The sequence below is a fragment of the Thermobia domestica genome, chromosome 8 (genome assembly GCF_964235325.1).
Source record: "Thermobia domestica chromosome 8, izTheDome1.hap1.1, whole genome shotgun sequence".
NCBI lineage: Eukaryota > Metazoa > Arthropoda > Insecta > Zygentoma > Lepismatidae > Thermobia > Thermobia domestica.
In genome coordinates, this window is record NC_137461.1 from 297,207,580 (window position 1) to 297,235,094 (window position 27,515).

General features: G+C 35.0%; 1 protein-coding gene across 2 annotated transcripts in view; it reads right to left on the bottom strand.

Moving 5' to 3' along the window:
• Positions 1 to 27,515, bottom strand: part of Mulk (acylglycerol kinase-like protein Mulk) — an 85,930-nt gene that overhangs the window by 21,973 nt on the left and 36,442 nt on the right. For both annotated transcript variants that reach the window (XM_081770035.1, XM_081770036.1), the window contains exons 4-6: positions 27,086 to 27,298; positions 16,544 to 16,838; positions 226 to 387 (exon numbers count right to left, since the gene is read on the bottom strand). In XM_081770035.1, the coding sequence (XP_081626161.1) occupies positions 226 to 387; positions 16,544 to 16,838; positions 27,086 to 27,298 (670 nt within the window). The remainder of the gene's footprint in view (positions 1 to 225; positions 388 to 16,543; positions 16,839 to 27,085; positions 27,299 to 27,515) is intronic.

Here is a 27,515-nt window from a genome sequence, read left to right on the forward strand (position 1 = left end):
ATTCTTAGTTTGAACTTTAACGTTTCTTTTTAGCACCGGTAAGAAGGGGATCTACAGTTTAACGTGAAAACCGAACTACATGAGCTCCCACTGGAATCGATCTCCGGTCTCCCGTACAGAAGGCACGTACGCTAGTCATGCAGCCACGAAGGAGCTCTCCAACCAATCAAGTACACTGTTAACTAAGCAATATGCAAAGGAAAAGGAACAAGTGTAATGAAATACCTAAAAGCACTTCTAGATGTGGTGGTCCATTCCTTTTACAATTTGGTTCAACATTTTCTGTTGTTACTATGAAGTCCACTGTAGCAACATCCAAAGAATGCCATTTCCCACACTCAGGATTACTTATTTTGCTGTAGTTGATTCTAGGCTTTTTCTCCGTCACTGAAAAATAAAATGACCAACATGTACTACTACAATTTCATGACTAAAATTTAAAAGCATTATCGAAAAGATACTTTTATTCTTTATCGTTCTTAATTAAGAGCCTATACATTAAAATTATCCAAATAATCGAACTGTGCGAATGTAGGGCTAACGGAAACTCCAAATAATTAAGTCTAATCAACAGATCTTGCAACATTCATTCTTTATTCTGATGTTGTACGTGTTGATGCAGACAAATGGCGTGAAATATTAAGATGACGAGGAGAAAAGATAAATAACGGAAGAAAAGAATAAAAGAAATTGCAGATGAATATTCTAAAATAAAAAGCTACCAAAAGTTCTATGGAACTAGCAACAACTAATGCTAGTAAGTTATCATGTCTTACATTTTTTTCTCTCGTTCTAGATTACAAAGTGAGAGAAACATATGTTGTCGAAAGTACCAGAGTGAATATTGTTCCCTGTCTGTCTCTTTTTGATATATATATATATATATATATATATATATATATATATATATATATATATATATCAGAATACTTCATAATTTCAATTCTATTCATCTATGTACACGATATAGGCGAACGTATTATCAAAATAAAATATGTAATTATACTCGGCGTTCCTAATTGTTATATCGATAGTTCACGTGGTTCGAGTCCCACGTTAAGTCGTTGATTCACGTCCTATGCACCCTTGCTGCTGAAAAGGACGTTAAACTAGAAACATCCATCCGTCCTAATGGCTATATACAGGGTGAATCATTTATCTTGAAACAACTTTATTCCTATTCATTCCGAAAGTGTCAGATCATGACCATAGTAATCGACACTAAAGTACTTCGCATGTACGTTGTTCCAGTTGTCAGCTGCGTTAAAACTACTGTACAGACCTTCAAAATTTGGATGTTTGTGATATTGTAGCGCCATTAGGTTCCAACACCGAATAATACGTAGGTAAATGCCATATTGTACGTTTTCGTTCAAATATACATTTGAAATATGTAATAATCTGCTGTAGTGCCATTTGAAGAAATACAATTGTATTTTGGGCTGGCAACACTGTTAATTTGGTGGTAATGCAGAGTATGTCAATCAATTTTCCTTTCCCGATACTTGCATCTTACGAAATTTCAATTTTTTTTCTCTTATTTATTTAGTTTAAGGAAAGTTACAACGGCGTTTCAAGATACAGTGAAACTTGTCAACTTGGCCACCTCTCTAAGTTGGCCACCTGTTTATCTTGGCCTAGTTCGTCTTGAACCTGCATTTTCCCATAAGACATTCGTTACTTACTACTCTATAAGTTGGCCACCTGTCTATCTTGGAAGTTGGCCACACTGAAGCAATGTTTACCCTATGATGATAATGATAAATTTACCTGTGTACCTGTGTAAATACAGTTTTGTTATTTTTCTTAACTCTTTCGAATTCCCATATGAGAAGCAGATGTTCTGTATTTGTGACTGGACACAAAGAAGCATAGATTCGCAAGATTTTTGTTCTTGGACGTCAATGGCTAGAGCACTACCCTCATAAAGGGGTGGTGAAGGAAGGTGTTAATAAGAAAAAAGCACGTACAGGAATTCAGGAAATGGTTGTACGTATTTGTTTACCTTGTCTGTTTTGGTAAAACCATTAGCTATATCAACTCCTCTCATCAGTGGGGAGCTTTAGTAATTCCGGAAAATTCTCAAGGTTAAAACTAATCATTTCAATTATTGTCAACTATTGGCACCTGTCGGCTTGTCAAAAGATAGCGGAGTTTTTGAGATATCAATTCCCTCAAGATTTTCTCAAAACATCTTTTGCTCCGAGGGAAACACTTCTAGCTCATTAATAAGAGGTAGTTAACTACAATATTAGAATGTACATATCTGCCAAAAAGAATAAAACAAATACGTCTAGAATGAACCCCATTCAGTAACAACTGAAAAGAAGTCGTATAAATTGCATTTAAATTTCTCAATTTGTAACTTAGCTTTTCTTGTTTCCAATCTGAATAACTCAGTGTGCTATAATATCAATTTCAAAAAACTGCGTACATACGCTTCTATTTCATGGTTGTTTGTGTTATTGTGTTTTCAATCCGAATAATCCAATGTACCAGACTAGTTTTCAGGAAGAGAAATGTATGCACATATATTAAACATACTATAGTAATATTTTCTAGTAATGTATATTTTTATGATTACTTTATATACATTATTTATAAGTAGCTGTCCTGCCACTGATTATTAAAATTTTACAATCAAGTAATACTAGAAATCCTATTCTAAAAATAGACAAATTACACTTATTTTCTGTAAGTTGGCCACCTGTCTAAGTTGGCCACTTTTCGATGGAACCGACGGTGACCAACATAGACAGGTTTCACTGTACATGGTGCACCCTTTATACCTGGGTTAATTCGTAACCTTTCTTTAGAGATAAGAAAGGTTCAAAGAAGAAACAGAAGAGTTAAAATGAATAAAAGTGACAAAAGAAGCCACACAATTTCGAAAACTGTTCTACGAAATGTACACTTAGGCTTCCAGTTTCACATGGAGTTATCTAGTTTCCAATAAGCTATCAAAATAACTGCTATAGTTAACACACTTTGTCTCTCTCTTCTCAGGGGTTTATTCCTACCTTTCATAGGATTTACTTTTTCTTCTTTTCTCTCCCATTCTTTATGAACTATGCGTTAATTTGTCGTTCTGGATTATTTTTAGATTTCTTTTTTCTTTCTCCCTCTCTCTCCCTCCCTCCTTTTTTTCTTTTTTTAAAGAAACATTTTTGGTGTCATACGAAGATTCTTTGAAATGAAAGAATTAGCCGAACTATTTTTAATATAACCTACTTATTCTTTACTTTTAATTTGGACATTTACTTTTGTATTATCGATAACACAAGAACATTCTCGTACATAAAACATGCTAAATTTTGAAACTCGTTAAGTATTTTGCAATTATTATCCCTACGCTATATGCTATATTTACGTTGTAATTATTTTAGAAAATGTGTTTTAAGTTATCACTGAAAAAGGTTGAATATCTATTTAATTTTTCTTCTTAACACCAATTTATTTGTTTATTTACTTACAGATGGAGTTTTCGCCTTATTAAAGCACGACTTCAGCATTCATTCCTTTGTTATAACCGTTTCCTTTAGTTGTTGCAAACAAACAAGGACAAATAAGGCTCTTCAAATTGTTGTTATACCAAGAGTGATATGACATGGAATATATGAACCGTACGCTTGCTGTCGATTTTCTGTATATTACTTCACTTACAAAATTATTCCGTTCTCTGTATATTAATAAATAAGTAAATAAATAACTAGAACTGATTGTTTTTTTGTTTTTCTGTAGTTACTTTTATTCTTGGATATGCTAAATTATGCATTCTTGGATTCATTTTCAAGAAACTATAATTTATCTCTTCTTTATATTTTATATTAACATGTTTGTGGTTAAGTGTAAACTCTCCTTCTTTCATCTGATTCAAACACTTATTTTCATTCAAATATACGTATTTTCATTCATAGTTGTACAAAATAGAAGGCAGGGGGATGGCTATGCTGTAACGCTTCACTGTGTCATATTACAGTATTTATATTTTTTTTCAGTTTCTTTTTGATGTTTGTTTTTTGCAATTACATATTTATCAACAGCAATTATACATACTGAATGAGTAACCTGTATGCAAGGTACATAAATTGCACATGTGGTTGGGAAAGAAAGTTGCACCACAAAATTCTAGTGGGCAAAAAAAAAAAAATTAACAATCAAAATATAGAACGCAAACTTAATTTAAACAAGGAATAACACATCTCAAATTGCAAGAATTCTACTACAAAAGTATCGTTAATTTAGATCTTTGATGAGCTCAAGTTCATCATCCAACGTCATATGCTGAAGGATGGGAGATGTGGCAAGCTGCACGCGATGAGTCACAATATTCCAAACGTTTTTCGGACGGGCGTAGGACAATGGTTAATCCTTCCATTGGTTTATCTATCTGGTTGTTAAATTTAAAACAATATTACTGCAAACAGAATTTAATAATTCAGTAATCTGATTAACTGGAAGCTCCAATCCATTATTTTTGACTTAAAAGAGGTAATCACTTTTAAAAAGCAACTCTTTACACTAAATATTTAAAATGATTTAAGTAAAGAGCAGTTATAAATGAATGGAATAAATTCATGCACTCAGCACAAACATATGGTTCATTCTAGAGGAGTACATAATGTAATAAGGAACAGGAAAACTCTCCAAATGTATGTAATAATACCTTGTTGTATGCAATCTCTGTTAGGGACTGATCCACAATCCATATTTATGTTACGGAATTACACAAAGATGGCGAGCAACCAAAAGGCGTATGCTGCATCGCAATATAGAACAAATCTGTTTTCTTATTTCTTTGTTTGTTGAAGTTTTTTTTTTTTTCAGCATCGAGGCTATATAAAATGTAGACTTAAGAGTGGAATCCGAACGACTGTACTGTGGCTCTCCCACTACGAATAGAACCCAGGACCATGTGCACTAGCCACTAGACTAACAGGGACGCTTAGGGCAAATTTAATTTCAACTGTATAAATGCATTTTGGCACAAGCTTCCGCAAAAGTACAAGTTGACTGTCTCGTCTTCCGGAACTAATTCTCGACACGGAAATCCCTGAATGAAGCGTATGTTCCTGATCTTTCCCTCCTTCATTGCGAAGGCTAGTTGTTTAATCTGCGAGTCGTAGCCTTAGAAACAACTCTTTAGTTACAGTATTTGACATACGACTTTTAAGGCCAACATGAAATTATTAGCCATCTACAACAATGGATAAGGAAGTAGAAGGACTTAGATTTTAGAAGTATAGTTTTCACACTGAAATTCTGGTATTGATTTTCCTTACTTTCCATGACCGCCCACGATATCACGAACATTATCATTTATGGATTTTTAATCAGCCTCCACTGTTCCCATAGTCTTTTTATTTATAAATACAGTAAAAGCTTACTTTGCTAATAAAACTCAAACTGACCAAAGCAGTATATATATTTTAAGATTATATCTTTGTGTTACAGTTTCGGCTATGTAACATAACCTTCCTCAGACACATTATGAGAGAAATATCCAATTTTCACAGTCTGAATGCAAGACACGTCCATAATTGACTCTAAAAAGTAAATTTTAATTAGTGTAGTCACTTTCTCTTTTTGCGCACCTGTTATGAAACTTTTAATTAGGTGTTTGTCACTTACACTTTCTATTCGCTATTGCCCATCTGCTGTTCTCCATTGTACACCTGCTCCAACAATTCATGATGACCCTTTTAATAATTCTTTCTTTCTATTCTGTCTATCATCTTTTCCCATAATTCATGTATTACAAGTCCACTAGATCAATTCATCAACTTCTCCTTCCCATATTTCTTAATCCACTGGGCTTCTTTCCTCTTTCTTATCACACTCCTTTTCTCCCTCTCTAATCCTTTCCTTCCCAATCTATATCATATTCCATTTCTTTAATGTGTTTATATATTGCGTTGTCCTCTCTTTTTAGTCTGGCATCGTCCTTATGTTATTTTATCCCTTGTTCTAATCTCTTTCCTGTTTCCCCCATGTACTTCTTATCACACTCTTTACAATTAACCTAATACACTACTCCTTTCTCTTCTGATCTTATCTCATTTTCTTTCTTTTCTCTCACACTAAGTCTTTTATCCTCTTTCATCCTTTCCTGTAAGTTTTAATCCCTTCCTTCTTCAACAGGTTCTTCAGGATCTCCGTTTTCTCGCCTAAACTTTCAATACCAAACCATACTTTTCCTCGTGGCTAAGCGGTTAGCGTACGCGCCTTTGGCGCGGGAGACCCGGGTTCGATTCCCGGCAAGAGCTCAAGTGGTTCGGAGTCCACGTCTCATATAGCCTCGCTGCTGAACGTCACATTAAACTCAAAATCAACTCAACCTTCTTTCTCTGCTTTTTCCTCTTTTTCTTTCTTCTAAATCTTCTCTTCTGTACCCGTTTCCCTTTAATAACTGGCACAGTATTTCTATGTCTTCTTTCCTTCTTTCTTCGTTGCTATCTATAATTTCTATTCTCTTTTTCATATTCTGTATAAAATTCTTCTTAGTTTCCCTGTCTACGTCACTCGTCTTGTGGCAGTATATCCCGGCATCCCATTCTTTCCTGTGCCACCTCGTTTCGAATTTTCCTCCTATTTTCTCTATAGTCATGTCAATGAAGTTGATTTTCCTCTCTTCTATCTCCATTTCTAGCATAATTCCTTTTTCTTCGTCCTCAATTATTTTAACAAATTTCCCCAACTGTCTCTTAGTTCCTTTAAATATTCCAAAGCAATCATCTACACATATCTACAAAACATTATAAGATTTTGTCCTCCTTCTTCTTTTACTTTCTATTCATTACAATCTCTGCTAGTACCGGATTCAGTCTCGAACCTATGTTTAGCCCCTCTTTTATCCTCACCAATTTTTCACCAATCATGCATACACTATTCTTCCGTATCAGCTTTAGGGCCTTCAACACCTTCTCCTTTTTCCATTTTCTTATAATCTTATTTTCCATTTCTTCTTCTATTGTTTTTAACACGTACTTCCTCTTGATGCTCGGAAACATTGCCTTTACATCAACACTGAACAATATGGTTTTCTCTCTTCTGTCTCCCACTCGTTCTAGGGCACGTTTTACCTTTTTTGTGTTTTTCACTCTGCTACTCTCCTGTTCTTCTCTTATCTTTTCTACAATCTGTTTTATTTCTTCTTCTAATGGGTCGAAAATGTTGTTCCTACAATGCATCACCGGTCTTAATTTAATTTCTTTTTTATGTATTTTTGGGAAACCTTTCATATTCGGTATTCTTCCTGTTTCATTGATTAATTTCTTGAAACCTTGTTTTTTTCCTCCTCAATTATCTTGATTCTTATATTATCTTTCACATCTTTATCTCCCACTACTTCATAAGTGTCATCGCATAGTTCTTCCAGTTTCTTTTTGTACCATTCCTCCTCCATTACCACTGTCGTCCCTCCTTTATCTGCCTGTTCTACCACGATGTCCTTTCTCCTCCTCAACTTTCTTAATCCTTCTTTCTCTTCTTTCTTAAGGTTTCCTGCTTTTCTATTTATATTTTGTTTTACTATGGCTACTGCTTTCCTCCTAATTCTTTCCCTCTGTTCTGGTTCTTTTATTTCCATAATTGCTTGTTCTACTGTGAATACTACCTCTTTTACTTCTGTTTTCTCTTCTTTCACTTTAAACTTGTAGCCTAATTCCAATCATTTCTTTTCTTGGTCTGTTAATTTTCCTATTACTATACCCTATTTACATTTACTTTTTCTTGCTCAGTACATCCAAGCTTCTTTCCTTTTTCTTTCAATCTTTCTCTCTCTTTCTCTTCAAATTTCTTTTCCCACTTGTTCAGATCTCTCATTACTTCTCTCACAAATATTGATAACTTGTCTTCAATTCTCGCTGTCTCTTTTTCAGTCCCTTTCTCACTGTCTTCCACTTCTTTAGTTCTCCTTCTTATGGTGTCCCACATGAGCTGCTTTTCTGCTTTCTTAATCAATTTTATGTATTTCACTGATTGATACATCAATCCTTTCTTGATTATCCGAAGTCCTTTCGGTGTGGTGTTCTCCTCTACACACTTCCTTAAGAACACTATTTGCTGTCTCTTGGATATCTCCTTCCTCCTTCTGTCCTTCCATTTGTCTATTCTCCTTTTCAGCATCGGAGGTACTTCAACTTGTAAATTATTCATTGGAGGCTATGTAAACACTTCATTTACTAGTTCTTGTCTTGTTCTAATGTTCTACCCAAGGGCAGGTTGTATCATATTTATACATCGTTGCTAGCTGGGTCAGTAGTGCAATATGGAAAGAGTATCGACCAGTTTCTTTCCTGTCTGGCTTCAAAATTAGGTATAGAAAATGGAAATTTTAGAACCACAGTGAAAGCATACATTGCGAGTTTCATGTTCGTTATCCAAATATTTAGTTGCACACTTCAGCTGATATTCCTCTGCTATTATTCTACCCTCGTATTCCTTAACGTTCAGAAGCCAGGTTTTGGAATGCTCATTCTTCGCACGGGGAGATTAAGTTTATGAAAAATATTTGAACCCCTAACTCCCCTTACGATATACCCATTCGAGGTATTACGGTAAGAGATGCTCTATAATCTGTCACCACACTGCCAACACAGCTGAAAACTGTTACTGGGCACGCTGTAGCAGATAAACACATATATATTTTCTCACTAATTTTATAAATCTTGGAAGATGGTGGGAATGACTATTCCACCAAAGGAGTCGCTTTTAATGCAAATCTGCATCCTCTAGGCTCAGGTACCGATTTAATTATTCCATTTGACTGTCTTCTTTATCGTTCTTGTCACCAAATTTCCTTCGTTTTAGGTAACTGCCAAATTCTTTTGTACCAACCTTCTCTCAAGCATCTTCTTTTAGGCCTTCCTGCTGGAATAAATCTCATCTAATTCAGTACTCTACCTTTTCTTACCTCAGTATCTTTACCCAAATGATTTTTTTAAAACCTGGGATCTAACAAGGTACACATTTTCAACAGAATTCTGCTTTCTTTATCCTCTTCATATCGGGATTTCAGTAGAGATAGAATTTCCATTTTCATCCTTCTTTCGGGGCTGCTTCTAACATCTGTTCACTCTCTTCCTCTTCAGTCAAAGAGTCATACAACGAAAAATATGTTTCCTACATACTCGCTTCATCTTGTTCTGATATATCTTCTATCTGTTGAGATTCTTCTACTTAAAAATGTTTTGAGATTTGTTCATATAATGGCCATATGCTCGACGTTGTAACCGATGTTTCTGCTGATATACTATCACAAAGCATTTGTAAGGGTGATAATAGAGACATGATCATATTTAATAATTCTATTTATGTATTTTGAAGGGTAAGATTTTTATGTTTTGTTTGGAACATAAACTTTGCTATTGCTTCTTGATGTGTTAAAACTACCTGTATCAAAGGAAGAGTAGACCACTATCTTGTTGGAGTGTATGACAGAAGTATTTTACGGGCGAGACCTAATGCATCCTGCTCTTCTTGCAGCGCACGTTTCAATTTGCTGCTGTGGCTCGTAATTTGTTTAAGTTTCCGAAGTTTTGTAATAACTACATTGATAGGATGTAGCTTAAGAGCTCTGTTCACTCCAATGTTTAAAGTATGGCCGAAACAGCCCGAATGTCGCAGTCGCTCAATTCAACAATGATCTTTACAATATTGGCACCGTTACACATCAAACATTTTCAGGAGGTATTTCCGGCACATCTATACTAAAATTTAGAGCCTCGATATAGATTTGTTTTCGGAAAATCGGAATTCCGGAACTTCATCTAAAATCTCAGAAGATCCTGAAAAATTCCAGAAGTATCGACATTCCGAATTTCGGAATTGAAATCGCAATTCCGAACACTCCTAATCTGTGCTCATGGAAGTTCGCCCTGACTTCTATTTGTCTTTCACTGATGGTTTAGAAGTGGGAGTGCTACTTAAAATATCTCACACCACTCCTTGCTTTATAACGATAAACTTGCCAAATTATTGAAAGGTCTCCATCAAGATTTGCATAGTTTGACGCAGTACTAGATGTTAATTCCCTATTCTAGTTTGTAGTCCATCCTGAAAAGTCGACTGTGCAGTCGTGTAACACAACTCTCAACATTCATATGTAACAGACATACAGCCAGAATGGGCTGAATTATACGTTTTATGAAAAATAATTTTAGTATTAAGAAAGTGGTACTTCTTCAAAGAAAGAGAAAAACATCCGATTAGTATTGCTATTTCAGAACAGACGAGTGGTTCAGGGAATACAACCAGTTAAATCCAAAAACCGATACATGGATGTCCACCACCACATACTTTTTCCTGGCTATAATTGAACACCAGCCTGGTAAACACGGAAACTACTCCGTATAAAAACTAACAGTTAAAAAGTTCAGTTGTCCATTCTTATTCATACTTGTCGAGTGTATGCCGTTCACTCTGTTAAAGCCGCTCGCCGTCACTCCACACAGTGTTGCCTAGATAGACCACAATGATTACTACCACTGATGTTGTGTTCGACGCCCGAAAATCCAAGGAGCGCAGTTGGCCCAAGTATCAGTCTCAGATGACGTCCACTCCAAGACGACCTTCAGGGATAACTTCTGGTTACAAGCCCAGACCCTAAGAGGTGAGATTGCAGAAACGGCCATCAGCGGGAACGAACCCAAACCTTCAACGTCCAGAGCCTAGCAGTGACCGGAACTTTCGAACGGCACGACAGCGTCCCAAAGAAGAAGATGGTCTATAGTGGGTTCGATCCAAGGACTTCGGAGTCAACACCAAGTTTCTCCAAGCATGAAAATGCGTCGTTAATCTGACTACTGTTGATCGCAGTTACTAGTAATACTGTCTATCCGGACTCTGCACCTACGGACTACCATCAACCAATCGCATGTGAGAAAGCAAAAACATTTCTAAAGGTTTACGTTTGAGGAAAAGGGAAGGTAGAATCCAGTTAACCACACATTAACCTTGCATTAGCTTGTTTATTTCTTCAAGTTCCAGTCATTAGCCTTCAGCTAATGGAACTTCCGATTTAAACCGAAACCCTTCAGGTCAATAAGTTGATCAATTAATTCATTTCAATCCTTATTTTGATACTAAACTCCCGATCTCCGATAATCTATTTTGTAATAAAACCCACAAAATCCAGTATTTTATCTTTTATTCATTCTGATGTGTAGTTTATGACATTTTAGTGATTTATAAATTAAAAAATGTAATACTCTCTAACGTGACAAGTAGACATTGTACTACTATGCAGATTTATATGAAACCAAGTCAATCTTGGAGGGATACAAGGTCTGTTATATAATCAACCCACGTAAGACGGTTTGTTATACATAGACCATCACGTGGCATGTAATTCAAAATCATTGCTTTCTATTGCTAGCTTCATTTATCTATGTTCCTGAAGTATTCTCTGTATACTTATAATTTTAAAAATCATCTCGCATTTCTAATTGCATCTACTCTACATGAAACCTCCTTAACTAAAAATATACGACTCTTTATCTTCAAGCGTAACATGATTTCTTTCATTGGAATCAGGGGAGACAGCAAGTTCACGGAAACAACATTTTAAGGTTTTCCAATGACAATCCAGGACTCTGATGTATATTCGAAGTAGCACGCAATCTACTGCGAGTTGACAAACTTGTACTATACCAACAGAGAAATAGTACAAAAAGTGGTATTAGCTAAAAATAAGATGTAATATATAAGGTAAGATCTAACGTAAGATAGGGGGCCGCGGTGGCTCAGTGGTAGAGCGTTCACCTCTGGTGCTTGGGGTCCCGGGTTCGATCCCAGCCCCCGCCAAGTGAACTTTGTGGTGGACAAACACCGTGTGCGTGGGTTTTCTCGGGGTTCTCCCGTTTCCTCCCACTTTCTTCATTCCACCATTTCATTCATTACTCATCTTCACCGTCTCCTTTAGCCTAACCGGCATAACCGTGGGACGTAAAACTCAAAGATTTCATTTCATTCATTTTCTAACGTAAGATAAGGTAAAAACCTAAGATCAAGATACGGTAAACCCTATGCAATAAATAGACAGACGTAGCTTTCAAGCCTCGAACAGCTCGTCAATGGTATAATAAAAAAAATTAAAAAAAATAAAAAATAAAATAAATAAATAAATAAAAAAATAAATAAATAAAAATAAAAAAAACATCTAATTGTGTATCACTGTCAGCAATTTTGAATGTTATAATGCACTTTTTTCTTGGTGGGTCTGCTTGAGGAACAACACTGAGGAACGGAATGGACATTAATATATAAATTATGAAGTTATATTTACAAAGCTAGAACCAAAAACCTAAATAATTTTGGCAAATAAACACACTGATTGTAGGTGCAACTATAAAAACCACAATCTTAGTAATGACATCAAAACTTAGTGTATTTTTGATAATTAAATAAAGAAAGAAAGAAAGAAAAAGGAAGAAAGTTTCAAGCATTTTAGATAATCTTACGCTCCATGTTAAATTTATATAACAATAGAAGTTACGAAAGACAGTGAATGGATAAGGGAATGAGGCACTGAGTCAATCACACCAAGCAGATGAGCAAAGTGGTTAAAGTAGTTAACTAAAGAAGAACCCGTCTTGCATTCTTTCTTGTATAGAGATTCAACAGTGAAACCAGAAGTGCAGAATTATAACATCAAGGTAGAGATAGAACGTATTCCTGAGATACTGAATCTATTACATATACGAGGGTTGGATTTTTAGTAATGATAACACTACTATACATATACTCGGGAACAAAGCAATCCATTATAATTCATACCAGCGGTAAGTTAGATGCCAACCCTCCACCACAGCACATGAAAACGCTTGCCCTCCCCTCCATGCGCGCGCAGCTCCAGCAGTTAGAAGGCAATTTTGAGTGAGTGCACATAGACTACAGTCAAACTGCGTGACTGCTCGCGGAATACAGTCATGTTTACGAAGCAAGGTCAGAAGAGTTGGTTGAAAATTGAATGCGCTAGTGCTAGGAATGCAAAACAGTGCTACGAAGTATTGCAAGATGTTTGCGGTGCAAGTGCGTTACCATACCGTACAGCAGCACGTTGGGTCAAAGCCTTTAATGACGGACGACAAAATGTCAGACATGCCTCGCTCCGGCCATCTTCCTGTAAGTGAAGATGATGTGCAGAATGTGAACGCGTTAGTGCTAGTGGATCGGAAGGCCACGATTCGCCAATTGGCCAACGATGCAGGGCTTGCGCATTCGACTGTGCTGAAAATTCTGAAGAAAACCTGGGATTGCGTAAAATTGGCTCAATATGGGTTCCACATGATCTGACTGAACAACACAAGTGGCTGCGATATGATGCCGCTCGAACACACTTGGAGTGGTATCAACGTGAAGGTGAGGCCTTCTTACGGTGGATCATTGCTATTGATGAGACCTAGGCCACCACAGCTGAAACGGCAATCAAATGAGTGGCGTCATCCTGGGTCACCGAGGAAAACAACAGTTCGGAATACCCCAACCAATGTGAAAGCTATGCTCATCATTGCATAGGACAGGAATGATGTAATAATAAACCATACCGTCCTCCAAGGACACACCGTCAGTGCAGAGTACTACTGCAATTTTTTCAAAACAATCTGCGAGCAGCTATAAAACGAAAACGACGCCACTTCATCGCCGATCATTCTGCGTGACAATGCAAGGACATATTCAGCAGGTGCGGTCACTGATTTGTTGGGGCTGGGAAGTGTTGTATCAGCCCCCGTATTCTCCAGATTTAAGTCCCTGCGACTACGACCTGTTCCCGAAGATGAAGGAACCACTTCGTGGAACACGCTTCCGTACAGTTGATGATCTCCTCCGGGCGACCGATCGTTCCATCCGCACTATCCAGAGATTAGGCACTGCCAACGGCATCCAGCGGCTTCCACGTGGCTGGGAACGCGTGATTCTCAATGCTGGTGATTACATCGAGGACCTGTAAAACTTCGAACCTTGTAAGTAATCTTCTTCTCAAGATATATCGTTGTTGCCATTACTAAAAATCCAACCCTTGTATATACAGAGAGGACCATTTATCTTTTAAACTAACTGGTTATTCCCGTCAAGCCTTCAGTTCGCTGTACGGTTACACAACTAACTTGTGGTTACACAAACATTAAAGGTCAAATCTAAATATGGGTAAGGCCTCTTAATGATGTCTGCTTTATATGGACTGGCGGTAGTAAAGCGTGTTAAATATTCAATGTCCTAAACGTAAACAATAATAACTGTCTATAATTTATACACTGCGCTCATCTTGCTTAGTTACTAAATTATACTGTGGTTAATGTAGAATAAATACTTTTGGGTTTTATGGGAGTAATTACAATCTTTTTTTACACTTAATACGGCCTTTTGTCTTAATAATAAACAGCAGAGCAAGTTCAAGCTCAGCATCATCAATATCTATATTCAAATAAAGGCGGTTGTTAACTATCAGAAATTAGCGTTATTCACAGACTGAGATGATCTTGTATTATAAATAGATAGACAAGAAACATTGAAGTTTAGTATGCTACAGATATCGACAGGGGAAAATTGTTTGACACGTTGCAATACTACAAGATTAAAGGTATTGTTAATTCAACATTAAATATATTTTTAAATAGCACTACGACAGATGATCTATCCGAGAAATATTATATTAAATATTTCAAATCTACATGTTAAACAAAAACTTACGACCTCGAGAGTGAGAATGTGTGTGGCTGTTGTGGGAAGCGGGCTGGGTGGCGGAATGGTTAATGCATTGGCACGGTATGCCGGAGATCCTGGGTTCGAATCTTTGTCCAGTCACTCACTTTTTCACTCTTTATATTTTAAAACTTACATTTATTATTGAATGTTATAAATTATGGATGCTACAGTATCGCAAACAACCAAATTTTGGAAGCCTCTACAACAGTATGTAAGTAACACGAGCGAGACAATGCACATTCGAAATGCTACGGTATAATCGTGATATAATGTATTTCCAATAAATAGGAACCAAGTCACAAGAATTGAAAATTTGACTTTTATCTGAAGGCTTTGTTTCGAAAATTTGTTTAGATAAGTATCACAGCTAAACAGGTAGACTGTTTTCAGTGAGCGAAAAGATTATAACGTCGTTTACAGCAGTTTTACATCTCAAATTATTTCGAAGATATAATGAATATTGGTGAAATCTGCAACTCCTTAAAATTAAGTAATTGCCTGCACTTATTGTAATTAGAACTAGCTGTGATGTAGAAGCAGAAGAAAGCAACAATCATTTTTAAAATACTTCACATAAGCCCGTCATTTTAAACAGTAAGCAAATCTCCGGAACGATTTGAGATGTCAAATTGCTGTAAACGATATTACGATGTTTACGTCTACAGAAACCCATGTATGTGATTGAACATAATAGTCACTTAAGCAGTTTTTAGAAATAAAGCATTTTGAAGAGTCAAATTTTCAATCCGTTTTAAGTTTGCTTCTATCATGACTATATTATTCGACAATAAAGTACTTAGGATGTGGACTACCCTGCCCGTTTCACCTGCGTTATTTATTACTATCGTCTGAAAAAAAAAAAAAAAAAATCAACTGTATGTTGGATTGGTAACACTATTAACCGGGTGGTATTGTAGAGTACGTGAAACACGTTAAAACTTGCATCGTACAATTTTTTTTTTTTTTTTTTTTTTTGTCTATTACTTTAAAAGATACAAGGGCGTTTCACGCTAAATCTTCAATATGCAAGGTGCATACCAAAAGTATTTTCCGTTTTTCCACAACTCTCACAATTTTCAATTTTCTAGTTATATATTTCTGTCACTTATCAACACAACTCTCGTCCATTTTATATACCATTACAATCTTGGTATCCTACTATCAAAAGCGCCTTTTGCGTGGTACGTTTTAGAGCCTGGAAAATATTCCCGACGACTCTTCTGGACTCAAAATATCTGCCTCGAAATGAATCCTTCCAATGAGTTTCGAAAATAAAGATATGTCACTGGGGGATAGTTCTTGGAACAGGACGTATCTTCTTATTCTGTAAAACGTCTTCCTATCTGAGAGACCTTCTTTTCTTCATCCATCTACCAAGGGACCTAACATGAACAGATCTTGAATAACTTCAACTGGTGTGTCAAGATTCTTTCTGCGATCCAATGAGAGAATCCTGTAAGGTTACATACATATATCCTTCTGTTCTCAATAACCAGAGCCTGAACAGAAGCAATGTTTTCCGAGATATTGGTCTCCGGATCTTGCCAGAACTTCCATTGACCCCTTACCCCACTTCTACACAGTACAGTTAACAAGGGGAGTGTCTCCACAAACATCCTTCACTTGGCGGTAAATATCAACACCTTTTTCGCAACACGCAGATGAAAACTTCGCTGAAATCCATATCACACCGGTATCCAAAAGGGCTTCCTTCCAATGACACACCTAAAAACAATACTGTGATGAACGGCCGTATAGTTTTTCTGTAAGACTTCCCACCCTTACGACTAGCAGAGTTTGAAAGTAAAATATGAGGGAAGATTCTAAAGAAAATTACCTGCATTATTGGCTTGCCTTGGAATAAATGCATGCCACCACCTGCTACCCTGGCTACTCGTCGTCTGTGAAGTGGGAACGTAGCATCTGGAGCATCCTTCGCATGGGAGAATGTACTCTAACTGTGCGTCGCAGTTCCACGTTATATTCTTGAAGGAAGAGAACACGTACGTCGCGTATGATCTCAGAGATCCCCAGTACCAATACTTGTCCTTCTGATTGTCTGCATCTCGGAAGGCACCCCAGTCAATACGGCCCACTGCATACACTGGTTTACTTGGAGCTTCATCTTCGTTCTAGTAAGACATATGTAGAAATGCATTTTAAAGAACGTTCAAATACAAATTTAACACTTTTTGACTTTAATAGATAAATCATAACTCGGACCCACTAGCTTTACAAGTATGAATATAATTCGCCCACCTGAAAAATAATACATATTTTGGAACGAAACAAATTTTTACAGTTTTCTTCGTGTTCACTCTCAACTAAGGTTTCTCCTGTTTGCTGGTAGCATCCTCAAAGTATTCTATCAAATTACACTCAATATATTCAATGTACTGTGTGTGATACAAATATATCCCTCAAGATGATATTAGCAAACGATACTTGAGTATGGGAAAGCCGGAACGAAATTTTGGGTCGACACGAAAGTTCACGTTATCCTATATAACGAGATTCTTCATTATTAACTTAACCCTAAGAATGAGTCTAAATATTTATTAATGCAGGAATTTTAAATGAGAACCGGCTTATTATTATTATTTTACATATTGCTGTTTTAATCATACCTCATGACTTTGTTTCTTTACGTTAAACAAAACGGAAGAAGGTCCATCCAATTCCGGCATTAATAAACATAATTTGTTTAAAAAGTCGATTCACAGTAAATGTAGGTACCTGTTATTATGAGAAAAGGATTGAAACATTCACTTGTCTTCTTACGTGTGCGTATGTTATAATATGGAAATGTTCCATAGACAGAAATAAAGCTAGACTTAACTTTCAACTCAACGGAGACAGTATTAATATAACAAAAGTGAACAAAACATCAAATATCTATTAATAACATTTGAGTAAAAGTTTTGGCAACGTAACATCTCTTTCGATTAATAACGTATCTTGTGAAGGCTTTGTTACATTGCCGAAATTGTTACACAAGTATTATTAATAGATATTTGATGTTTTGTTCACTTTTGTTTTAGTAATACGGTGAAATATTTCCGATATTATAATGAACAAGATTAATACAGACGTATACTACACAATAAAAAAAAAGATGGTTTGTTTTACACTGTAACCAGTCGTTGCGCTTAACGGGCGGTAAGAGTTCTGTTGGATATCCAATAATACAGATGTGTGTTACAATGTTAACAATGGAGCAACTACTGTTTTTTGGTTCAACACCTGTTTCGTGCGAGTAACAAGTGTAGAGAACATACGAAACATTATTCATTGAAAACTGGTTCAACAGTATTCGCTGAATAGTATTAGGATCGACCTAAAACTATTAAAGTACTGAGAAACGCTGTCACATTTAGGGTACATGCAATTTATCGATCATGAATCTTTACTTCGAGTGTTCGCAAAAAATACGCAGGAGGAATGGAATGTCTTAACTTAAGATGAACTATTTGCAACATTTGTCTTTGCTGCAGTGTAGTGTTTCTAAATGTCTGTGGCATAATCGACTGTAGAATGACTTTTCGAACGCACTGTATCTAGAGACGCATTCCTGAGTTTAAGTTAATTAGTAGTTCTAATTATGGATGAATTTGGTTCCTTTAGCAGAAATTCTGAATACGTAATATGGACCTAACTTCCCTATATAAAATTATTAGATTATTTAAGGGAACTGCATGGAAACACTGTCGTTAAGGATTTTCTTTAATAATTTCCCTTCCAAATACACCACTGGAACATATTGCATCCATCACTACCTCCGTTATATCTCATCTCTGTAAAATAACTACAGGATGAGAATCGTTAACAAGCTGTAGCTCTCAAGCCATTGAGAATAGGACACGTGGTCGTAGCAATTTTTTGCTTAGAATGAGCTCTCCTATCATCTCTTAAAGGGACGCAGTTTCATTCCGGAACACTCTGTATAATTAACACAGGCAACTGCATGTTTAACACTATTGATCAAAAACTATAACAAACAGAAAGTAAAGACCCAAAAGATTACAGTGAACAGGGAAAACGTACGAGTCGAATTCGGGTCTCCAGCTCACCATGCCGGTGCGTTAACCATTTCGCTACCCAGTACTCCCTAGATCAGCCGTAAGGTCTCTACTACTTACGTCCTATACGGTCTACCACAACTAATACCGCTTACGTTTGGATAAATGCAGACTTAAGGTTTAATTTGTATACATAAAACCCAATAACCATAGTGAAAAATTAGAAATTCGCAAGAATTGGTTGTTGAAGGGCTGGCAAAAACCATGTCTTAAAAAAGGTTCTTTTTGTTTAAATGGACTTCCTTTATTCATTTAGATTACATATAGATAGAAATACGTCCGTTTGGCTTTAACGTCCTTATGCAACAGCGAGGTTATGAAGAAGATTTAAAGTGCGATGTGAAATCGTTCACTTGGACTCGAACCCGGGACCCTTTGTACTTGATAAAAATATATTGTACTGTTCTTGTGAATTTTAAGTCACTTTAGAAAGACACTTGTACAAGCGAAATCACTATATAGAGTTACACTTACACATATTAATAAAATAAATGGGCAATTTCAAAAGATTACAGAATATCTACTTTAGTCCAAGTTGGTTCACTGAGTAACAATTACAACAACTTAATTTAATAAGCATATCAGTGAAAGAAGTAAATAAAAATACGAATCATTTAGGTTCACTCTGGCTCTGAACCATTCATTCATACGAGGGACATATCCAGAAAATATTTTTATTTTAATAAATCACTCTCATTCATGCTTCCTAGGTGTGTAATCTATAGGAAAATATTTCATATCAGTGAAAGAAGTAAATAAAAATACGAATCATTTAGGTTCACTCTGGCTCTGAACCATTCATTCATACGAGGGACATATCCAGAAAATATTTTTATTTTAATAAATCACTCTCATTCATGCTTCCTAGGTTTGTAATCTATAGGAAAATATTTCATATCAGTGAAAGAAGTAAATAAAAATACGAATCATTTAGGTTCACTCTGGCTCTGAACCATTCATTCATACGAGGGACACATCCAGAAAGTATTTTTATTTTAATAAATCACTCTCATTCATGCTTCCTAGGTTTGTAATCTATAGGAAAATATTTCATATCAGTGAAAGAAGTAAATAAAAATACGAATCATTTAGGTTCACTCTGGCTCTGAACCATTCACTCATACGAGGGACAAATCCAGAAAATACTTTTTATTTTAATAAATCACTCTCATTCATGCTTCCTAGGTTTGTAATCTATAGGAAAATATTTCAAATCAGTGAAAGAAGTAAATAAAAATACGAATCATTTAGGTTCACTCTGGCTCTGAACCATTCATTCATACGAGGGACATATCCAGAAAGTATTTTTATTTTAATAAATCACTCTCATTCATGCTTCCTAGGTTTGTAATCTATAGGAAAATATTTCATATCAGTGAAAGAAGTAAATAAAAATACGAATCATTTAGGTTCACTCTGGCTCTGAACCATTCATTCATACGAGGGACATATCCAGAAAATATTTTTATTTTAATAAATCACTCTCATTCATGCTTCCTAGGTTTGTAATCTATAGGAAAATATTTCATATCAGTGAAAGAAGTAAATAAAAATACGAATCATTTAGGTTCACTCTGGTTCTGAACCATTCATTCATACGAGGGACATATCCAGAAAATATTTTTATTTTAATAAATCACTCTCATTCATGCTTCCTAGGTTTGTAATCTATAGGAAAATATTTCATATCAGTGAAAGAAGTAAATAAAAATACGAATCATTTAGGTTCACTCTGGCTCTGAACCATTCATTCATACGAGGGACATATCCAGAAAATATTTTTATTTTAATAAATCACGCTCATTCATGCTTCCTAGGTTTGTAATCTATAGGAAAATATTTCATATCAGTGAAAGAAGTAAATAAAAATACGAATCATTTAGGTTCACTCTGGCTCTGAACCATTCATTCATACGAGGGACATATCCAGAAAATATTTTTATTTTAATAAATCACTCTCATTCATGCTTCCTAGGCTTGTAATCTATAGGAAAATATTTCATATCAGTGAAAGAAGTAAATAAAAATACGAATCATTTAGGTTCACTCTGGCTCTGAACCATTCATTCATACGAGGGACATATCCAGAAAATACTTTTTATTTTAAAAAATCTCTCTCATTCTTGCTTCCTAGGTTTGTAATCTATAGGAAAATATTTCATATCAGTGAAAGAAGTAAATAAAAATACGAATCATTTAGGTTCACTATGGCTCTGAACCATTCATTCATACGAGGGACATATCCAGAAAATACTTTTTATTTTAATAAATCACTCTCATTCATGCTTCCTAGGTTTGTAATCTATAGGAAAATATTTCATATCAGTGAAAGAAGTAAATAAAAATACGAATCATTTAGGTTCACTATGGCTCTGAACCATTCATTCATACGAGGGACATATCCAGAAAATACTTTTTATTTTAATAAATCACTCTCATTCATGCTTCCTAGGTTTGTAATCTATAGGAAAATATTTCATATCAGTGAAAGAAGTAAATAAAAATACGAATCATTTAGGTTCACTCTGGCTCTGAACCATTCATTCATACGAGGGACATATCCAGAAAATATTTTTATTTTAATAAATCACTCTCATTCATGCTTCCTAGGTTTGTAATCTATAGGAAAATATTTCATATCAGTGAAAGAAGTAAATAAAAATACGAATCATTTAGGTTCACTCTGGCTCTGAACCATTCATTCATACGAGGGACATATCCAGAAAATATTTTTATTTTAATAAATCACTCTCATTCATGCTTCCTAGGTTTGTAATCTATAGGAAAATATTTCATATCAGTGAAAGAAGTAAATAAAAATACGAATCATTTAGGTTCACTCTGGCTCTGAACCATTCATTCATACGAGGGACATATCCAGAAAATATTTTTATTTTAATAAATCACTCTCATTCATGCTTCCTAGGTTTGTAATCTATAGGAAAATATTTCATATCAGTGAAAGAAGTAAATAAAAATACGAATCATTTAGGTTCACTGTGGCTCTGAACCATTCATTCATACGAGGGACATATCCAGAAAATATTTTTATTTTAATAAATCACTCTCATTCATGCTTCCTAGGTTTGTAATCTATAGGAAAATATTTCATATCAGTGAAAGAAGTAAATAAAAATACGAATCATTTAGGTTCACTCTGGCTCTGAACCATTCATTCATACGAGGGACATATCCAGAAAATATTTTTATTTTAATAAATCACGGTCATTCATGCTTCCTAGGTTTGTAATCTATAGGAAAATATTTCATATCAGTGAAAGAAGTAAATAAAAATACGAATCATTTAGGTTCACTCTGGCTCTGAACCATTCATTCATACGAGGGACATATCCAGAAAATATTTTTATTTTAATAAATCACGCTCATTCATGCTTCCTAGGTTTGTAATCTATAGGAAAACATTTCATATCAGTGAAAGAAGTAAATAAAAATACGAATCATTTAGGTTCACTCTGGCTCTGAACCATTCATTCATACGAGGGACATATCCAGAATATATTTTTATTTTAATAAATCGCTCTCATTCATGCTTCCTAGGTTTGTAATCTATAGGAAAATATTTCATATCAGTGAAAGAAGTAAATAAAAATACGAATCATTTAGGTTCACTCTGGCTCTGAACCATTCATTCATACGAGGGACATATCCAGAAAATATTTTTATTTTAATAAATCACTCTCATTCATGATTCCTAGGTTTGTAATCTATAGCAAAATATTTCATATCAGTGAAAGAAGTAATTAAAAATACGAATCATTTAGGTTCACTCTGGCTCTGAACCATTCATTCATACGAGGGACATATCCAGAAAATATTTTTATTTTAATAAATCACGCTCATTCATGCTTCCTAGGTTTGTAATCTATAGGAAAATATTTCATATCAGTGAAAGAAGTAAATAAAAATACGAATCATTTAGGTTCACTCTGGCTCTGAACCATTCATTCATACGAGGGACATATCCAAAAAATATTTTTATTTTTAATAAATCACTCTCATTCATGCTTCCTAGGTTTGTAATCTATAGGAAAATATTTCATATCAGTGAAAGAAGTAAATAAAAATACGAATCATTTGGGTTCACTCTGGCTCTGAACCATTCATTCATACGAGGGACATATCCGGAAAATATTTTTATTTTAATAAATCACTCTCATTCATGCTTCCTAGGTTTGTAATCTATAGGAAAATATTTCATATCAGTGAAAGAAGTAAATAAAAATACGAATGATTTAGGTTCACTCTGGCTCTGAACCATTCATTCATACGAGGGACATATCCAGAAAATATTTTTATTTTAATAAATCACTCTCATTCATGCTTCCTAGGTTTGTAATCTATAGGAAAATATTTCATATCAGTGAAAGAAGTAAATAAAAATACGAATCATTTAGGTTCACTCTGGCTCTGAACCATTCATTCATACGAGGGACATATCCAGAAAATATTTTTATTTTAATAAATCACTCTCATTCATGCTTCCTAGGTTTGTAATCTATAGGAAAATATTTCATATCAGTGAAAGAAGTAAATAGAAATACGAATCATTTAGGTTCACTCTGGCTCTGAACCATTCATTCATACGAGGGACATATCCAGAAAATATTTTTATTTCAATAAATCACTCTCATTCATGCTTCCTAGGTTTGTAATCTATAGGAAAATATTTCATATCAGTGAAAGAAGTAAATAAAAATACGAATCATTTAGGTTCACTCTGGCTCTGAACCATTCACTCATACGAGGGACATAGCCAGAAAATATTTTTATTTTAATAAATCACTCTCATTCATGCTTCCTAGGTTTGTAATCTATAGGAAAATATTTCATATCAGTGAAAGAAGTAAATAAAAATACGAATCATTTAGGTTCACTCTGGCTCTGAACCATTCATTCATACGAGGGACATATCCAGAAAATATTTTTATTTTAATAAATCACTCTCATTCATGCTTCCTAGGTTTGTAATCTATAGGAAAATATTTCATATCAGTGAAAGAAGTAAATAAAAATACGAATCATTTAGGTTCACTCTGGCTCTGAACCATTCATTCATACGAGGGACATATCCAGAAAATATTTTTATTTTAATAAATCACTCTCATTCATGCTTCCTAGGTTTGTAATCTATAGGAAAATATTTCATATCAGTGAAAGAAGTAAATAAAAATACGAATCATTTAGGTTCACTCTGGCTCTGAACCATTCATGCATACGAGGGACATATCCAGAAAATATTTTTATTTTAATAAATCACGCTCATTCATGCTTCCTAGGTTTGTAATCTATAGGAAAATATTTCATATCAGTGAAAGAAGTAAATAAAAATACGAATCATTTAGGTTCACTCTGGCTCTGAACCATTCATTCATACGAGGGACATATCCAGAAAATATTTTTATTTTAATAAATCACTCTCATTCATGCTTCCTAGGTTTGTAATCTATAGGAAAATATTTCATATCAGTGAAAGAAGTAAATAAAAATACGAATCATTTAGGTTCACTCTGGCTCTGAACCATTCATTCATACGAGGGACATATCCAGAAAATATTTTTATTTTAATAAATCACGCTCATTCATGCTTCCTAGGTTTGTAATCTATAGGAAAATATTTCATATCAGTGAAAGAAGTAAATAAAAATACGAATCATTTAGGTTCACTATGGCTCTGAACCATTCATTCATACGAGGGACATATCCAGAAAATACTTTTTATTTTAATAAATCACTCTTATTCATGCTTCCTAGGTTTGTAATCTATAGGAAAATATTTCATATCAGTGAAAGAAGTAAATAAAAATACGAATCATTTAGGTTCACTCTGGCTCTGAACCATTCATTCATACGAGGGACATATCCAGAAAATATTTTTATTTTAATAAATCACTCTCATTCATGCTTCCTAGGTTTGTAATCTATAGGAAAATATTTCATATCAGTGAAAGAAGTAAATAAAAATACGAATCATTTAGGTTCACTCTGGCTCTGAACCATTCATTCATACGAGGGACATATCCAGAAAATATTTTTATTTTAATAAATCACTCTCATTCATGCTTCCTAGGTTTGTAATCTATAGGAAAATATTTCATATCAGTGAAAGAAGTAAATAAAAATACGAATCATTTAGGTTCACTCTGGCTCTGAACCATTCATTCATACGAGGGACATATCCAGAAAATATTTTTATTTTAATAAATCACGCTCATTCATGCTTCCTAGGTTTGTAATCTATAGGAAAATATTTCATATCAGTGAAAGAAGTAAATAAAAATACGAATCATTTAGGTTCACTCTGGCTCTGAACCATTCATTCATACGAGGGACATATCCAGAAAATACTTTTTATTTTAATAAATCACTCTCATTCATGCTTCCTAGGTTTGTAATCTATAGGAAAATATCTTGCACGGAATTTCGGAGTGTTTTATCAATACTAAACATCATTCATTAGAAAACAATATGTTGAATAGAAACCATAAGAAAAAAGTTTTTAAAAAATGTATACACAAACAAAACTAGCTTTCATAAGCATAATTTCACAAATTGTGCATATTGTTTTAATAATGAATAGAAAATTAACGATAATATGAAAGGTCGGAAATAAAGATAACACAAATAAGTGTTTATCAAGCTTTTTCGAACACACTTATTGAAGGTCTGTGGTGAAAATTTTAAAATAGACAAAACTACAAAGAAGTCTCTATTTTTCTAATTAGATTAAGTCGTCACTGCACCTAATAAAAATAGCCATTGTTTCGCCATTTTTGTTTTCAATTTCTTTCTTTCTTTACTTATTTTGTTTTAAACTATTTTTTTAACCTGTTTTAAACCAGGGTTGTTGACTTAATTTCTGAATATTTCGTACGTCTACAAGATACTTTACTCGCTAAAAATATATTCTTTTAACCCTCATAAGCATTTAACGAACTACAATATACACCCTCCATCCCAAAAGAAACCGAACGTTTAAAAAAAAAAAAAAACAAAAAGCAATGTACATTTTGGAACAAATCATTTTTATTAATCAATGTATTCCCCTTCTGCATCGATACACATATTTGCACGCTCCAACAAATTGTCAAACGACTTCTCCATGTCCTTTATTGGAATGGTCTTTAGGACGGCGGTCGTCGCCTTCTCAATGGCATCAATCGATGCGTGCCACTTTCCTTTCATCGCCAAATGCAGTTTCGGGAACAGATAGAAATCGCACGGAGCGAGATCTGGTGAATAGGGCGGATGATGCAACCGAATAATGTGATTTTTGACCAAAAATTCAGTTACAAGTCGCGAACGATGTGATGGTGCATTATCGTCCAAAAGAGTCCAACTGCGGGCCGAATACGACGAATTCTTGCCAGCAAACGCTTCATGACGCCCAAGTAAAACTCTCCAGTGACTATCTGGCCGGGCTGAACAAATTCTTTGTGGATAATTCCTTTTGAATCGTAAAAACAAATCAGCATCACCTTAACTTTTGACTTCACCAAGCGACTTTTTTTGGGTGTTCCTTCATCCGGCGCTCTCCATTCAGCACTTTGCCGCTTTGTTTCGGGCTCATATTCAAAACACCACGTCTCGTCACCAGTTACAATCGATTTCAAGAAGTTTCGATCCTGCCGAACACTTTTAACGATGTCTTTGCAATGCGCAATCGATCAACTTTTTGGTCTTCGGTGAGTTTGTGTGGTACAAACCGCGAATTAACCTTCTTAAGGCCCAAAACTTCGATTAAAATGCGGTATGCGGTTGTTTGAGGAATGCCTAATTCCATTTCAATAACTTTCACCGACGATTTTTTGTTATGTTTGATGAATTCACGCACTTTTTCGATGTTTTCTTTCGATAATCCGGTTCTGGGACGGCCTGATCTTTCGTCATCATCCAGCGTCTCTACCCGATTTGAATCGCCTGAACCACTCGTAAACTTGCGTACGGGATAGACACTCATCACCATATGCATTTTGTAGCATTTGGTGCGTTTCACTAAAAGTTTTACCCAATTTAACACAAAACTCAATTGCAGCTCGTTGTTTGAAACTCATTTTCCGACCGATGTACACAACACACTGACAGTTGAAACGCAATAACTTTGTTGCCGTGCATCCAAATGTCATGACATTTATACCAGTTGTCAATGAGGGACTACGCCATCTACCGGTAAAATATTACAACAGATGGCACTAGTGGTACTATTTGTTTTCAAAAGTTCGGTTTCTTTTGGAATGGAGGGTGTATAGTGCGTAAATAAGAAATCACAAAATCAAACATACCTCTTCTAACACTTCAATTTTCATTACATCTACGGGTCTTAGCACTTCACGAACAACAGCCATTGTGGCCTCAGCAAGTGTTTTCACATAGTCAGAGTCTTTGTGAAATAACGATCGCCCCACAGTGTTCGTTCTTCCCAGAGGAAGGAAACCAATTGGAAACTTCTGCCTTACTTCTTCACCATCTGGTCTGCGCAAGAGTCCTGTAACTGCCTGGAAGAGAATTCCTTTCTTTCTTAAAAACAATACGAGACGAATGATATAGCTAAAAATGAATTCGCACTCATTGGTACATTTACGAAAGAACTGAACGTAATAAAAGTGGATCGTTTTTGACTGGAAATTCAATAAAAATCTTTTTTTCTTTGGGGATTCAAATTCTGTGTACGTCAGATGTCAAATCAACACTTCAACCTGAAATCTCCAGCAG